We start from the raw sequence: 18202 nt of genomic DNA on the forward strand, positions 1-18202 counted from the left end.
CCACATCAGCTTTGCAGAGTTACCAAGAATATAAAACTGTAAAAGCTTACTTCAGTCATTAAAGAGATCTGACTTACAAAAAAGGAATCACTATGTTGAGTTTGGAGATGTCTGTTGACATAGTTACTAAACTGATTGCCAGAACCTGGGAAGTTGGCAACTAGCTTTATTTTTTAAATGTTTTTTTCCCCTAATTTTCTGCTAATGGCTCTTGCCAGAAGGAAGTTGGTCAGGTAGATGGCTCTCGAGACCTGGTATAGCAGTGTTTGTGGTTTTGGAATAGATGCATACTTTTACTCGCATCATAGGCCACTATCAATTAGATCATCAGATGATAATAATAATTTAATGTTGTGGTGCCTGAATTGCTCTCTGTGGCAATACCTTAACATCACGCATGCTTTAACTTTCTCTTAACATCATGCATGCTTTAACTCTAGCTCTTGAAAAGATTAATAGAAGTTACAGGGCATTGATATTAAAATTAAATGGCAGTAGGAGTCTTAAAAGTACAAGAACATCACTGAGTACTTGAAAATAAGTTCAATTTTAACAAATAAAGAGAAATGACCCATTCAAGTATGGGAAGGGGTAAGAAACTTCCTTTAACGCATTTCTCAGTGTAAGACATGACACAAAATAACTAGCCAGAGAATACTTTGAGAAAAAAGAATCAAGATTCACTTCTCAGGTGACGAAGATGTATAGCTGAGATCTCTAAAAGCTCCTTAGCCTGAGCCGGCTTACATGTATTGCTAACCAAAGCCAAGTCTGAGAAATCACAAACATATGACAATTTTCCTTCCTGTTGCTAGAAGCTCTGCCTAATCTCCCAGCAAGTGGTCCCATTTGGCTCATACTCAAAGCCTGAAAGAGATCCCAGTTTCCTATAGCTTAATATAATTTGTATGTCAATTCAGTGAACAGAGGCATTACAAGAAACCTCCTGGCACGCTTACACCTTTACAAGCGCGCATATATTTTACACAAACTGAGCAGTAAGGCACAGAGCATGTACTATTTCTGTGCTTTTTAGCAGGCTGGCTAGCCCATCCGCTCATCACAATGTTGAAAGTGAGTGTTCGTATTATATAGTGGTCTTTATTTTGTATGAATACATAGACCCAAGTGCCGAGCAGTATGCACAAATCCTTTGCATTACAAATCAGCAAGGAGCTCCATGAATTTCAGCCAAGACTAGATCAAGCCACATGAGGTGAGGGCATGGGTAATAAGCCATTAGATTTACTTCTCTTTCTCCTATAGTTACTTTATGCCTTTCTAAGCTTGCCTTAATTAAATTCATTCTTGAAACTTGTCTTAATTAAATTCATTCTGGAACATAACAATTGCTCAGTTTCCACTGATCTGGAAATGGCTCTTTTTAGGCCAGCAAGACTTTTGCCTTGAGGCATTTACTAGAGCTAGGACAGGAATCAGTGCTTATAGCTTAAAGAGATTGTTTTATTATCATGCTCAGTGAGTTTCCTCAATGAGATTCACACCACACTTCCACTTTGCCAATGTTTGTTTTTTCAAGCAAAAAAGGTTTGTAAATAATGGCCCTTGAGTATTATCTGACAAACCAGTGTTCTGTTTTAAAGACAAAACCAACAGATGCTACTTTCCTTATGCATCTAAATAATTGCAAGGTAGCAAGTAGTGCCTGCTCTTTAACACATCAAGTGTTAGAGAGTTTTACTCCTGATTTCGGTGATAGTGCTGCTTTTTACAGTACTCAACGAGATTTGATCTATGAAAGTAAGTGCAACTATTTGTAATCACCATGTCTACCTTATGGGATGGTTTATGTTCAGATGCAGAATCCTCTTTGCAGAAGGCAGATCTCACAGCGAAATCCAATCAGGAATCACTATCAATGGTAGAAGCAACAGTTTCTTGTACTGCTTGTGACGCTGGTTGGAGAGTACGTATGAGGCAGGTAGAGCAACCAGAGCAAACAGCAGCAGGTTTTAAAGGGAACTTGTGAAGAAAGAGCAAAGACCTGGGAATCAGGAGATGTGAATTCTCTTCTAGGGGCTGCAGTAAAATTCCTGTGTAAGCCAAGGAAATCCATCATGTCTACAGGCAAAATTAACCCAGTCAGGCTGAAATCTGAAGCATTGTTTTTAATGTCTCTAATTCAGTGAAGTCCTAATCTGTGATAAGAGCCCCATGAAACTGTTGTAGAAATTAATCTAATAATTAATAATACAAGGAATCATTGAAAAATCAGGCAGGGGGGGTTAGTTGTGTTTGGTATATAGGAGAGCTGTTGGTTTTCTAATTCTAACCTATGTTCGTAGTTTCCACTTTATCATGTCGACGTTTGCAAGCAATAAAAGGGCATTATGTGCTGGTCACTGCATCTGCTTTTGAGATAAATCCATGTTAGCATTCCAAAGGGTCAAGGAACTCTTCCAGGGCAAACAAATTCTGGAGCACTGATGCCAGATGGTGTGTATATAAAGTGGAAAATGAAAAAAGCAATTTACTGTGTTCCTGTTCCAGGAAGAAGCATCACCCAGAAGGACAGCAAAAGAGGTGAGAAACTACTGAGAAATTGGAGAGACAATTTTGTTCTTCTATAACATGTTGTTTTCTGAAAAGTCTAGGTACATAGAGGACCTGCAGTCCTTATTCAGGCAAAATTATTCACAAAAGATAACAGGAATATTTAACTAAAGAATGAAGGGTTAAATTAATGACATGTATAAAGAATTATTCATTGATTCATGTAACAGGTTCTAGATTTATCTATACAGCTTACTAATATGTAGTCTGTGTTTAGAGTTATTTTAGTCTTACAGACAAAACATTTTTATGTTTCATTTTTGACCAAACTCTACAAAAGAAGCAGAAGATAATGGATCAGATTCTTAAGTATAAATTGACATAGCCCCAACAAAGGCAAGTTATCAACGTAATTTACCCAGCTCAGGTGCTGACCACTACTAGCTCACTTGCGGCTGTATTATATGCGTAATTTCCAACCGTGCAAAATAACTCTGCAAGCTTTAGAACTAATCAATCCTTTCTTCAAATCTAGTGAAGCAGAGGAATGTCTCTTGGAAGGGTTCAAAGATCAATTCAGGTCAGTGTAAGGAATTTAAAATAATTTTCTTAAGTACTGAAAATTATAATGTGTTTTCATAAATAGCCTGAACTATTGATGGCTTTTATCACTTGCCACCAAACCTCAAAAATATGTAGCAAAAGTATAACTGTTCAGATATAAGCAAAGAGAAAGGGAAAATATGTGTCTTAATATTTATGTGTGCATCTTTGCTGAGCATATTTTATTTGGTTATATATGTAGCTTTTTTAAAGCAGTCCTTCCTTTTAATGTTATGGCTTCTCCTAGAAATAAAGGCTATAAATAAAGACTCCTCTCCGTACAGGAAAAAGAACTGAACAACAATGCTGAGGTTTGCCATCACCCTCTTTGCTGTCATAACATCATCTACCTGCCAAAGATATGGATGTCTGGAAGGGGACACCCACAAAGTGAAGCCAAGTCCTGAACCAAATATGCGTGAATGCACTCTGTACTCTAAATGTAAGAGTGGTTTCATTTTTGTCAAATATAGTCTAGAAGTACAGCTTTGTACACACTAATTGTTTTGGCAGTTCCCTTAATTTCTCAAAAATATATATGATGCAGCATACCTTGCATTTGAAAAACTTCCATCATTGGTATTTTGCTGCATGCAAACCAAGAGTAAGATTCTGGTTCTTAACAAAGTCAACTGCAAAACTCTCATAGACTTCATTTATTTTCTTTAAAAAATTCTGGTGCAGTTTACTTTTCTTGTAGCTCCATCTGCTTAAAAAAGTTTACAACAAAGATGAATTTGGTTTATTGTGATTAAGTATAAAAAATAATTAGTCGGAGCAGACACCAAATGGCAAAGGTTGAAATAAAAATTCTATAGTGAGCAAAGTATAGTATATATTACATTCCTTGAACTTTCTTTTTATGTTTAGTAGCTTTCAAAGTTAGTATCCCTCAGGTTATAACATCTGGCAGAACACTAGTAAAAATCTTAGGGCTCTCTGGGCACACCTTGACAAAGCACTGTTGACGCCAGTGCACCTCACTTAGCATTTACACTGCTACTTCCAAACCCAAAAACGTTAGAGCTTGAGTACATCTTCTAGGTAGTACTAAGAGATTTTATCATGTTATGGACCAAAACAGATTCATCTTACATTTTGAGTCTTCCAAATACAGTATTAAAGAAAATCCTTATTGCAAGATCTCTGTTTCATTCCTAACAGCTTCCTGTTGCTATGCAGACTTCACAAAGCAATTGGCTCATTCTCCAGTAATTAAAGTAAACAACAACTACTGGAACAGATGTGGGCAGCTCAGTAAATCGTAAGTCAGCTTTGATATTGTCTGTGTCCTGGTTCAATAGATCTGTGCTGTAGCAGCCACACAGCTAATGGTAGCTCCTCCTGGAGGAGTCCCTAGGTTGCCTTAGAGCGTATGCTACCCAGCCTAGTTCCCATCATCTTTTCTCTATACCTGACCAACGTCTGACTCTTCTTCTCCTCTCACAAAAGCCCAGAAACCCCTAAGTATATACTATTAGTGCAGAAGGATTTATGCCATTTTATCAAGAAAGGGTTATGTTTTTATTCAAGTTTGCTTTCAGTGTAGAACCAGATCTAGCAATGCAAAGCAGTCATAAACCCAATAGGTAACAACCACGCCACACCTCTGTAGCTCTCCAGAGTAACCATCACATGCCAGTGAGTGTGACCCCTAGTCAATACAGACCAGACTTCTTCCTTTGTTTAGAAAGCTGATCAGCTAGATTATTGAATATCGCAAACAAAATGCACAAAAGTCCAGAAATGAAACTTCTGAATATTTAGAATAAAAATTCTTGTAGTCCTACGGGTTTTGTAACCATGAAGAATGTCTTCATAATTAAGATTTTTAGTACCCCATTAGATGTTAGAGCTGTGAAACATGGCAAGTTATAGAAATAAAAGAATGAAAGTACAAAACAATTAAGCAAAAACAGATGTGCAAAAGTAACAGCTATTGCCTGCCACTCCCAGAAGAGCAGCAACAGCATGTGTTTTTAAGTAACTTCAGCGGGGCTGTGGGAAAATCTAAAGATTAGTGAAACCATGAGGCCACGGCATAGAAGAAGTTTTGTACTATAGTTTTAAACTACATTTTATTATTGCCTGGAATCGTTCTTGCCAGGAAAACTCAAGGCCTCAAAAGTTTACAGAAAGCTTACACAAATAGGGCTGAAATATGCATGGAAAGATTTGTGCACTCTTTAGCTGGCTATGGTAATTGCACGGTCAGAATCTGCACACAATGCCAAAGGAATGAGTTTGGAACCTAGACACTAACAGGGCAAAAGGATGTTTTTGTATATTTTTCTCCTAATCTCTAGTATTGTATCCACATCAAAGTAGGCCTAGAAAATCGAGCCTATAGCCTTGATGCTAAGAAACAGGTTTATTTGTGGCTTTTCTCACCCACCACAGCTGTGAAGATTTCACAAAGAAAATCGAGTGCTTTTACCGATGTTCTCCACATGCTGCTCGCTGGATGGATCCCAGCTACACTGCTGCTATTCAGTCTGTTCCACTGTGTCAAAGCTTTTGTGATGACTGGTAGGTTCAGCTTTTTATCAAAGTATTTTTATTTAGCTTTCCTATACCTATGTTACTAGGGTGTCAAGAGCATGGGTGGATGAAGCACAAATCTTGTAAACTGGAAAAGGGAAGATTTAGATTAGATATAAGGAAGAAATTCTTCACCATGACGATGGTGAGGCAGTGGCACAGGTTGCCCAGAGAAGTTGTGGATGCCCTGGAAGTGTTCAAGGCCAGGTTGGATGAAGCTTTAAGCAACCTGGTCTGGTGGAAGGTGTCACTGCCCATGGCAGGGGGGTTGGAAGCAGATGATCTCTAGAGTCCCTTCCAATCCAACCATTCTATGATTCTATGATCTCCCAACCAAGTGGCACTAAGATTCGATTGCACCACCTTTATGCTTTTTTTCTTGTTCTTCATTTCTTGTTTGCCATCTCTACTTTTTCCTCTGCTAAGCTACTACCCCCAAAATAACAATGACACAGGCCGAATGCAGGATGGATGCAGGGATAGCGCTGCCCTGCTCTCTGTGAGGATGTGACAGAGGAGCTCTCACCACACTGACAGGCACTAACAGCCATGAGGGCCTGCCCACCCTTTGAAAAGTCCATGCCTGTGAGTTAGCATTTATGCAGTTAGCATTTTAAATCTAAATACTTGATCATGATATGATACATTTCTTTTACATGTATGAAATGCACTACAAAATCATGAAAGCAGCCACTTCCTGTATGTTTTTAATTAATTCATATAACAAATTAGCTTAATTCCTTAATTTTTCTCACTTGGCCTTTTCTCTACCCTTCCATCATCCCTCTCTCTAAAATAACTTCTAAAAGCCTGAATCTGAGTGAAACTTGCAGCCAAGTAATACTAAAAATATTAATAGCAATGAGCAAGCATAATACCATTTAATTTTGTTTCCCAAAATATAGCATTGGGGAATCACATTATTTATCACATTGTTTTTTAAGGGCAGGATATGGAGTGGGACAACCCAACACCTGTCTGTCCTTTGTCTTGGGGCAGGAGCATTATCCCCAGGTGGAGTACTGAGATTTTTTTCAGTGGCCCATATCTCTCCCTCCCTCCTTCCCTGTTTTGAGATGTTGGAACTTAAATAATGTCATTATGTGACATGAAAATCTCGGTCAGTACCATATTAATGTTGTGCCTAGTAACTACAGTAACTTGTCTGTATGGTTAAATTGGTGTGAAGCATAGTACAAACAGCACAGGCTGTGTTCACACTATAGGATTGTAACTGCTAGCATCCCTTGAAAGTAATGAACTGGGAACGTCTGAGTCCCTGAGGTGGCTCTGAAAATCACAGAAAACTGTTTTAATATTTCTAAAAAATGTTATAAAAGAGCTTTTCTTGGAAGCATAGAAAATACAGAACACACAGTAGCGCATGGTCAGGTTCTCTTGCGCTGCTCCGTACCATGCTTTCCCTAGTGGTTACACAACTCGATTATTATTGCCACATGGATCCACTTGTACTCTCATCTTCTCTCCAAGGGCAAAGCCATGTATGCAGTGCAGTATTTTGGTAGGATTTGTCTAAATATGCCTCCATTCTTTTGTGCCAGAGAAGGAAAGCAGAAGCACAGCTTGGATTTGAAATGGAAGATAGTGAGAAGGGCTGATGTACTTCTTAGCTTCCCTAGAGTTTCCTCTAGTGATGAATTTTATTTCTGTATTGGGAAACTCCATGTGCCTCAGAAAAAGATTTGACAAGTGCTTCCTAAATTTTTGGTAATCTTCTAAACTGAAGCCAGATTATTGACCTCCTTGAAGATAAATACTGAGACCTTGAATTTGGCTCAGTGCTCAGAATCCCAAAGCTCAGAACGAAATATTACCAAAATTTGAAAGCATTTGGATATTAAAGCACTGGAGTTGCCAGTGAGCTTTAGAATAGAACTAGCAGGCAAAGCGACGGAATACCAATATCTAAACCAAATGTATCCCAAAATAAGTAGCACATGATGAGCAAAGTCATCACCAAACTGCTATATCCAGTGTAAGTGTGAAGGTGAAAGAAAATATACCCTGTCAGTTTAATTTGCATCTATGAACTGGTATAAGCCAGCCTTAGTATATATGAGATTTATACCAAAGTGTATATGGTGGGCCAATATTACATAGCAAAACCCTCAGTGTCCCCTGGGTATTGCCAGAACCTCCAGGTAAACAGCATTTTTAACTTCGGTTGTTGAAAAGGGGGGGGACACGTTATTGAGAGGAATAGCTGCACAGGAAAAACTGACCCTTTTCCAGTATAGAGTCTCCTGGCAGAGAGTAGGATCTACTCTAAACAAATACTGGACAATGATGTATTGCCCCTGTTGGCGTCATAGATGCCCAGCCTGAGTCAAAAATGTAATGATGACCCATTACCGTGCATGCTACTCTGTGTGCCTGCCTAATGTCAAACCCATTCCCTCACCCTGCTTAAGGCCTGAGGCTAGAAAAGAGCCTGGACAGAATTCCCACTCTTTCTGGTGATTTAAAGTAACATTTTTTCGTGTTCTATTCACTGGAGTCCCTTTAGCGTGCTGTAGCACTGCTAGTGATGTGACCTACTTTCTCTACATGCCGTTAGTGTGCCTGCTGCATACTGTATGTCTTTGTGGCCAGAAATGTGCAGAGGATTCTGAATGAGCAGTGACTTCATTTAAAAGAAATTCATCTGACTAGCTTGAGGCCTTCCTTTTCTTCCTATTGTCTTAGGATTCCTTGCTCCCACTAGTCCTAAAACTATTGCTTTTGAAAGAGCCCGATGCACAAGCCATTTTCTGATCCACCTGTGAAAAGGCCCTGTGCCCTTTAAAAGAGAAACAGCTAATTATAAAAAATGAGGGGGGGAAAAAGCTCTAAAATAAAAATGTCCTGCCCATTGTGTGTAATGTTCAGGGAGGATCTTTTAAGTATTTATGTTTATGTTTCTCACAGGTTTTAATTAATGTTTGAAGAAACCAGTTATGGGTTTCTGGACAGCAGAAACCAGACTTTTCATAAGCCATGATTTTTCATAAACTTAGCTTCATAATTACTTCCATTGGGATAAAGAAAAACTCAAAACAATAGAGTTATGCCTTGCTACCTGGTTATATAACAAACCACAGAGTCAGTCAATAATCATAATTAGGAAATATTTCATCTGACAATTCAATAGATAATAGTGAATAAAAATACTTTAATAAACATACTTAATTCAAATTCCTGAGGAAACCAGATGCATAGCGTGAATACCCCCGTTCAGTAAAATTCTGAAATACATATTTATAATTTGAAAAGCATAACTGAAGGTGACACTAGTTTCAAAAGAAGCAGTTCTGCCCTCTCCTCAGCCCCAAGGGCTGCTTGTTCTTTCCCCTACCCTGTCTGCACCCATGTGCCAGCAGCACTGTCCGAGACGCCATAAACCTGGTCTAGGAACCCATCAGGCTGAAAAATACTTGGCCAAATAAAAAAGGAAACAAGAAAAGAAGACTGTGGGAAAGGCACAACTGCTTTAAGTGGAAGTGCTAGTATTAGGCAGCTCGCAGTAGGTATTGATCAACTTTGCTAGAAAGCAATGAATTTAAGTGCTTGCATAAAGGACATGCCTACGTGGCTTGAAGATTCAAGGGCTAATTGTTGAATCTGATGCTGATATGTGGAGAGTTCATAGATGGTGATCAAAAATAAGTTTGCATTGATGCTCCTAACTGGCATGCCTTCAAACAAACAAAGTGACTAGCATTAGAGAAACAGCTGTCACTGAGGAGGTACCTCTGTGTGTCTTTCTCAGTCAGGGTACACACAGTAGCTAACAAGTGACAAACCAATTATTCTTATGGACCCTAGTCCCAAATCCAGTCATGGCACAAACTGGTAGGATCTGCCTATTAGTGTGACATTATATTCATTTATCAAATTGCAGCCTATATTTCCAGCAGAGCCCTTACCTCTGACAGCAGATTCATGGATGAACACATTTGGGAATACGTGTCTTCTGCGCTAGTCCTGCTTAGTTCAGGCCCTGGTTACCCTCCATCTGTTACTGCTCTTTCTTCCTCCAAAAAGCCCAGAAAACGTATGTGAAGGCTCTGCAGATGTGCATATTTTTACCTTTCCGCACATGCGAACGTACTGTGATGTCTAGTTCTTGTAGTTCTGTGACCGCATGACAACCTCATATTTCATTAAAAAATGTAAGTCTGCAGCCCTCATGATATCAAAATAGCTTTAGAAACATGACCCTGAAGATGAAAAATGACAAACAGAAAATACATCCAAAGGCATTAATTATAAATACCATGCTGAATGACGCTACCTTTTTGAAAGCTGTGCCTCATGGCTTTGGCACTCTCAGTTACTGGTGCAAATAGTCTGCCTGAAGCCATTGAGACTAAATTTAAGTAGATGTTAACTGATTCACAGAAAGTGATCCTTAAGAAAGGGTAAGAGCCAAAAAGTAGAACATGAAAAGAAGTGGAAGGAAGGAAATTATGTAGGATAATGGTAAGTCCTGAAATCTCTCGTCATGTAGACCAGCCCAGTTGCATACCATACTCGTTATAGGCCATTCATAGGGTTTTTTTACATTACCGCTTACAAGTTAACAATAACTTAAAATTAAAAATTTTAGACCAATACCATACAAGACTCTTATCTTTCCTCCTTCACTTCAAGTTTAACTTCTTTGAAGACATCGTTCTGAGGCTGACAGCCTAATAGTTTATATGATTTTCTTTGTCACAGATTTTCCTTATTTCAGTGCACATTCCTCATAGCAACCCCTTGCCCAGGAAATATCATTCTTCTTTTCCCATATTAATTCATAAATACAAACTTCCCCCCATCTCCCTCAAGTGACAGTTCACTCCTAGCATACCTGTGCTCTGTCACAATATTGAACATCACTGTTCCTGAAACTCCCTCCCACGTGGTATTTCCTCCACTCAGTAACATCAGCAAACAACCAAGCAGAAAACACTGCATGAATGAGTGTTGCTCCTCAGAACATGAGCCCTTTACTTAAGTCTGTGAGCATAAAACATAGTGGGTGAACTGTTTAGTTTTCATTGGGATTTAGGTCTTCCTGGCCAGCTCAGAGTTTATGTACATGTCAAGCTAAGATAACGTGCACATTACTTGAAGATCTGTTGCTAAGCTGCACTGTGCAACTATACCACGTTATTAGCATAGCCCACATAGACTTTTTGAGTTGATTCTGAGTCCACTGAGAAAACAGTGAGAGAAATAACTGTATCTTCCATGCTAATCTCTATGAAGGTATGAAGCCTGCAAAGATGATTCCATATGTGTTCATAACTGGCTGACAGACTGGGAATGGGATGAAAGTGGAGAAAACCGCTGTAAGAATAAGTGTATTCCATACAGTGAGGTAAGAAAACCTGATCAACTGGAGCAGAAAAAATGGCATTAAAAGTTCTCTCTTTTTTCCTGAATATATGGGTGTAAAATGCAACAGGCCAATTATTTTTACTTCAGCAGTTTCAAGCCATACCTACATCAGACTTTTTACATATATAAACTTTAAAACATTTACATTTATGTAGATCACCTACTCTAAGTATATATAACTTTAATTAATCACTATTCATACCACTTGTGAAACAGAAAAGTTTCACAAGTTCAACCAGCACTGGTATTTTAACCACAGTGGGGTTTAGAAAGTAAAAGATAAAGGAACTTTGTTCATGCAACAGAGACACTGAGATGCCTTTTATAAGGTTCCTTACATAATGTGGGGCTTTACACACCTCTGTCTTTTTAAATTGGGATTTGAGTTCCCAAGTCACTAAGGAAGTTTTTAGGTTTTCTTGCCTATTAGGCATCTTTGCCCCTTTCTCTATTTTACCTTGTTATGTTCAAGTCCTTCTCCATCCTCCAAATCCCTAAGTCCTGACATTCTTCTAATTGTCTGCCTTTTGTTCTCCATAGACCTGTCATGTCTAATGTATGTTTGCCATTGCATCTGACAATGGCTAGGCAGAGCTAACTTTGTTCTATATAACCCTGATGGTTAAAGAGCAGCACTGACAAGATTTCTGAGAGCTCATCCCATCTTTCTGAGAAGGTTTAATGGGTGGGATAACTAATTTTATGAGCAAAAGTGTATAAAATAAGAACTGACAAGACTTAAAGGAGCAAAGTTGCCTGGAACCAGATCTGCAGACCTTTCAAGAGTCAGGTAGGATTTTTTCTAGTGACTCAAGTAAGTTTAGCATTAGGGCAATATAATACAGCTCAAAACTGCTACACCTATTTGAATATTTTTAACAGTTGAACTTCACCAAGTCCTTGAAAACTGTCCAAATTGCAGAGGTAAACGAAATTTAAGTGTAGTGCTTAGGGACTGGTAGTGAGGCTTGCAGAGATCCCAGATTCATTGTTTTGAATTCAATTCAAGTGCAAGTACTTCCAGAAGTCAGTTCAGCAACTGATATAAGTGGAAGTCACAGTCCAGTTAGCGCAGGATTGCTGTCTGCCTTGCAAAAGTGACACTAATCAGCAGGCTCAGGAAGGTGGCCAAAAAACAAATGGGCTGCAGAAACTTACAGCTTATTTTCCCAGATGTGCTAAATCATCAGTAGTTCCAGATGAAGTGAAAAACGAAATGATAATCTCCGTAAATAATCTCCAGTCCCTGTTCAAACTGTCCCTGGTCCAGAGATAGGAGTTTTTAACCTTGAATTCCCTTGTACTTATTTCTTAAAGAAAACATACGATCTGCAGGGAAAAACATGCGGCAAATCCAGAGGTCTTATCACTTGAAGCCAGGCGCTGCTATTCCTAAACTAAGTGGAACCACACCCTAAACTGCCCATGTTTTTCACCAAAAATAGGCTTCCATGGTAAGTAAGAATAAAAATGAAGTTTCTTCAGAGAAATTAAAAAAAAAAACAAAAACAGAAACAAAACACATTTCCCCTATGAAAATTACATGATATACAAACACTAGGCTCGCTTGGTTTGGACTCAACTCATGGAAAAGAAAGTTACTGTTACCCAGAAGCACAAAGGGTTCTCCAATGTCAGAGCACTGTGGACAGATGCTTACTTTCTTTTGATGCTCTCAACTCACAGGGAGGAGCAATCAGCAGCCCTATATTTGACATATGCAAGTGGTTGTAAGGACTATTTGGAACAAATGCTGAACATGGAACAAATGCTCAATATTAAGAATGCATTATGGATCATAGCCAGTTTTAGCCTGGCTAAAATGAGGCACATTTTGTCATTGTTATCCCAGCTGAGTGCTCTCCAAGCAATGTTAATGCACAGACTAGAACATTTTCCAAGAAGCTGAAGAATCAGAATCCTTTGCAGTAATTTAGGGACATGTTTGATAAATGGGCTGTGCACACCCTTTGCTGCAGCACTTTGGCTATGCTCTGACCTTTAAGCAGAGTTAGGAGGAAGGTCAAAATAAAATTACCAATTTAGCAAGCAGAAGAGCATGAATACGTGTTACAGAACCTGTAACACACAAGAATAGGATGTAGCAATGTCTCTTGAATACAGACCTAAGAAAATCCACATGACAGCTTTTAATACTTTCTGAAATTATTAGCTAAAAGCAGGTAGAAATCCAGGAATGGTACAGAGGCCAGAAGAAAATGTCTAATGCTGCTTAAAAGCACAGGAGTAGTGGCAAAGAAAGGGCTACAATCTGCCTGTCCTGAGAACACAAGAAGAGAACTAGATGCAGCAACCTTTCCATTTCTGACCCTGCATCGCTCGCAGTGAACTAGCCAATCTCCACACGCCTTCTCCAGCAACTGCAGCATGCATGGAGTGAGCCCTGGCTAGAAATGATGTGAACTGAAAAGCTGTTTTACAGACCAAGAGTTTTTGGGGCTATTTGCAATCGATTCTGTGTTATTCACAAAGAACAGATTTCTAAGGCGAAAGTGATGATTATGATTTCTTCTGATCTGCCTTCCTGAATGGTACAAGTCAACATAGTTTTGCATTTGGGGAGGCAGGGAGACATCTCATAAGAAAAACTTGTTGTGGAAAATAGGTGGAGCAGAAGAAGCTGCAGGACTACAGATGTCCAGTCCCACTGCCACATAATAGACTTAAATCTGTAATCATTAATTTTTTGCACACAGAGCAGCTTCCATGCAGAAATCTCCCAACCACAAAGAGAGGGCACCTTCTCCAAGATTCAGTGTCAGATCTTTGTATGAGCTCACGACGACAGTAAACCAGCACACCATTCCGAAATTACAGTGCTAAGAGAAACACTCTAGGATTAAAGAACCGGTATCATGTGCGAGGACTGCTTGTACTATTACAGATGAAACACAGCTTCCTTCAGATTGATGCTGGTGACATGGTCAAGGTGAATCAGTCAGCAATGGAGCCCAGCAGTCCTGCTGCCTGGCACACTGTTTCAGTCATTAACACTCCCACTCCTTAATTCCCAAGGCTTCTACTCCGGCCATCACTTCCACCCTCAACTTCATTCTTAGCTTTGCTTCTGGGAGTACCTAAACAGAAACAGAAAAGATTGAACTTCAACCACAAACATGTGGGAGAAATGCAGGCGAGGTGAAGTGTATATCCTGCCTACTTTGTGGCTGGATGTGATAACTCCTAAGCTAATACTTTTTAGGCAAACTCAAGCTGAGTGGACAGAAGGTTGTCGCAATGTGAGCTTGGCAAACAAGAAATATCTTTGTTGTGTGGTTGTACAGGTCCTATGACACAGGCCTTACAAAACAATGTAGTATCAAGAACAGGGCAGATTCACTTGAAGAGAGTACAAGAAGCTGCAGTTTACAATTTCTTGAGCCAGACAGGCCATTGCACCACTGGACACAGCACTTCGGAAGCTTGAAGAAATCTTATTTTCATCAAGAAGTTTCTAAGTTATATCCCTTCTCTTTGTCTGTGAGGTCCTGCCCGATCATGATGTACATTGCAGCAGGCACAATGAGATCCCACGGAGCTGTGACTCCACTGGGCTGTCTCTGCCCTGGAGATCTAAAGAATCCCATGTTCAAAGCAGTCTGGCACTTTCAGCACTACTCAGATCCTGAGACATGTCAGAGTGTCCTGACATGCTACAAGTTGTACAGCCTCTCACACGCAGCTTTGGTCTGTCAGCCCCAGAAAGCTAGCAGGGCTGTCAGCCCCAGGGTGGAAACAAAGGGCTGGCTGTCGATCAGTTTGCACTTTGTGTAATAACTTGCTCTCACAATAGGCAAATCTCTTTTGCCAGTTGTGGGACTGGATAACATTTTATGATACCTCAGAAGTGAAGAAGCATGGCATACAGCAAGAGAGTGGATGACTTTTGACTGCTTTTTTATAATCTAGTACCGATTTTTTAAAAGTGATAAATATTTATCAGTTTGATACAAACTGATTTTAACTCAATTCTTTTTAAATGTAATTGATGCATTTCTTATTTGACACACAGATGTACGCAAATGGGACTGACATGTGCCAGAATATGTGGGGGGAGTCATTTAAGGTGAGCAAATCCTCCTGCCTCTGCTTGCAAATGAACAAGAAGGACATGATGGCAATCAAGTATCTCCGCTCCGAAAGCTCAGAGGAAAGCTCCAGCAGCAGCAGCAGCAGCGAGGAGCATGCCTGCCAAAAGAAGCTCCTGAAGTTTGAGAAACTAAAGGGAAAGGAAAAGGACCAGACAAGATAAATGCTGGTGGATGTATGTTAGGACAAGAGAAATCATCATGGAGGCTGGGCTCAGGGCATCACGCCAGCCTGCTTTATTCCTTACTTCCGAGAACATAATAAATCAATGGCTGGTTATATTAATCTTTCTCTGATGTTTTTGCATTTGCATCACAAAGCTCCCAGACGGGTTAGCACAGGTGTAATCTTGTGACTCGAACTGAACAGCTAGAAGCCTGAAGGTAACATCTAGAGGTTGATTTTCAAAGAGGAGAGGCACAGGCAACTCCTGCTGACTTAAGGTGGAGCAGTAAGAACTAGAGACCTCTGAAAAGCCATGCCAGAAATGCACCAAATCTGCAACCCAAACCCTTCATTAGCATAGGCACACAGCATGCCTGTCATGAGTTCCTGTGTGCCTGGCTCTGCTCTGATAAAGCAGAAATGCTGCAGGCAGAAATAGGTCAGTGAGCCTGGCTACTGACCACTGAAAATGTATTTATTTTGTATCTATCTCAAAAACATTCTCGCAAAACAGGAGATTATGGTGTACTAGATAAATCCCTGGACCTATGTATTGCCAGTATACAGTATGCACGGTCTGTTGCACTGGGCTTCTACCTTAAACAACACCAGTACAAATGTCTCCTACGATATGAATTTGAAGTATAATTTTGAGTGCCATTAATCCCACTGAATGATTCCAAACAGAAAGACCTCTGGCAAACCGAAGTGTCAGGGAGGGCCCCAGTCAGGTTTCTCCCATCCGTAATTCTCCTTCCCAGTATCACCGTTACGGTCAAAGTAAAACCAAAATCTGCACCAGTCCCAGAGGGACTCATCAGGTAAGGATGAATGAAATCCTGCTTTCAGTTATGCATCCATACTCCCTCTGACATTGCTGTAGAGTGGACAGGTCTCTGCCATTCTGTACAGGCTTTCATAGTGCTATCACCAGGGAAACCATGAGAAGGATTTCGTTTGGGAGGTCAGATTATTGAATTGTGAAAATCAGCATCATCTCAGTGCTTGCTATGGAGCTAGGAACCTTACAGCATTTAAGGATCTGTCCCACAGTTAAAACAATGACTTGGCACATCCTGTTAGACTGAGGGAATCTTAAAAATCCAGCACACTTTCTTCACTGGGCTGTTTCTTTATTGGAGTGGTTTCACACAGCTGCAATAGTGATGCTAAACCCATTAGCTCATACTCTGCTTCCAACAAGCTTCTCAGGATATTTAACAATGGACTAATTCCTACCAGCACTGAATTGTTTTTAGAATGATACTTCGCCACATCTGTATTTCATGCTAACTCAATTTGGCAGTTCTACTGTTTGAAAAGAAAGAACAAGTATTTGGTCTTCTGTAAAGCTCTGACAGTCCTTTTTCCCCCTATTTCACTAACTCCATTCTTTCCTGTCCTTTATTGCACGTGAATCAGAGCAGAAATTTTCCCGGTTTTTATTTTGCTGTGCTTACAATTCAAGAATTAATTATCCCCTCTCACTGCCATAACACCAACTTTTTTTGTACCACCATGGCCAAAGATTTCCTTCACGTTTTTTGTTAAGTATAGCACTATTGCTTCTGCCTGTGTCTCTGCTCTTTTTCTTCCCATTCCACTTTATTCTCTTTGCTCTGGCTAAATTACTCTTGAAACCACTCTGAACAAACAATTCTTCCATGCTTAGTTTCAGGATGACCCATGAGACTGGTTATTGCATGCTCTTGAACAGCACTGGATCCTACAGCAGTTAAGGGACCAAGACCATTTAGCTCCTATTCATAACTTTCCCACTGACTCATGATGTACCCTATGCAAACCATTTAACTTTTTTGTGACCCCAATAATTTGCAGAGCTACTGTATTTCCTCTAGGTCATCTCTTTTCTAAGCCAAAAAGAGAAGAACTACTCAGTTGTCCGTAGCATAGAAATTGTCTCATACCTCTTGGTCATTCTTTCATTGATCCAGATATGTTTTATTCAAATACCAGTTATCACCCAGAAAGACTTTCAGTCTTGATTTAAAATGCCAAATAATGGAGAATTGTCCAATGCACCTGGTAATTTGTTTCCTCAGTGTTAAAGGTTATCCCTAATTTAACGTTTGTTGTTTCAGCTTTCAGCCACTGGTTTTTGCTAAAGCCTGTTGTATTAAAAGTTCTTCAGCATTCAGCATTGCTTTTCTGCTCAGCAGCACATATATTGGATCAAATTGCTTCTTAGCAATTAGCTCTATCTTAGCTCTATTTAGTTTACATATGTCATTATAAGACATTCCCTCTCTCCTTAAATCATAATTATGGCTCTTCTCTGTACCTTCTTCAGTCACAAATATCCTCCCTAAGTTGTACAAATCAAAGCCATGCTCCATGGCAGTGTTAAGGGTGACCTACAGAGAGAGCACCATGTCCCTGCCTCTCCACACACTTCCCCCTAATTGCACTGCCCCTGTCTACAAGAGCATCATTCAGATTATTGGGATGCCTCCAGTGGCCATGTCTTAGGATTCCTCATTTGTTCTTAGCGTTACTCTTTTCCACTCTAGAGCTCCCTTGTCCCAGGGGTGTGAACTCTGATCTTAGCTCTTAGGGTTATTGTTTTGAACTTGGTTGTATTACAAAACCTTCATGTGAATATACCAACCTTCCTAAGCTGCTGTTTGCTCTGTCTAGCTGCATTATACTTACGGTAATTTACATCTTAGACAATCTCTATGTCACTCAGAGACGCTATCTGTGGTGATTTTACAGTTACAGAAAGGCTAGGATAATTCAGATAAAGCAAAATTAAAATAACAAAAATCACTAAAAATCAGACTACAACAATACACCGTGAAGGTGAACAAGGGAAAAGAAAGATCCAAGTTACTGATGATTGCAGACATCCCCAGCTAAT

The 18202-nt window shown here is 39.7% G+C and overlaps 1 protein-coding gene across 2 annotated transcripts; it reads left to right on the forward strand.

The window, feature by feature from the left end:
* Positions 1–2529: 2529 nt before the first annotated feature.
* LOC104159303 (riboflavin-binding protein) lies at positions 2530–15441 on the forward strand. 2 transcript variants are annotated; one of them, XM_009697181.1, is made up of 6 exons: positions 2530–2545; positions 3404–3559; positions 4282–4381; positions 5518–5646; positions 10915–11026; positions 15080–15437. In XM_009697181.1, the coding sequence occupies exons 2-6, from the start codon at positions 3421–3423 to the stop codon at positions 15317–15319; spliced, it is 720 nt and encodes a 239-aa protein (XP_009695483.1). In that variant the 5' UTR covers positions 2530–2545; positions 3404–3420; the 3' UTR covers positions 15320–15437. The 2 variants fall into 2 exon arrangements, with proteins under 2 accessions (XP_009695483.1, XP_009695482.1); XM_009697180.1 differs by lacking the exon at positions 2530–2545 and having other exon boundaries at positions 3403–3559; positions 15080–15441.
* The last annotated feature ends 2761 nt before the right edge of the window (positions 15442–18202 follow it).

This window comes from Cariama cristata, unplaced genomic scaffold (genome assembly GCF_000690535.1).
Source record: "Cariama cristata isolate BGI_N322 unplaced genomic scaffold, ASM69053v1 scaffold38133, whole genome shotgun sequence".
NCBI classification, from domain to species: domain Eukaryota; kingdom Metazoa; phylum Chordata; class Aves; order Cariamiformes; family Cariamidae; genus Cariama; species Cariama cristata.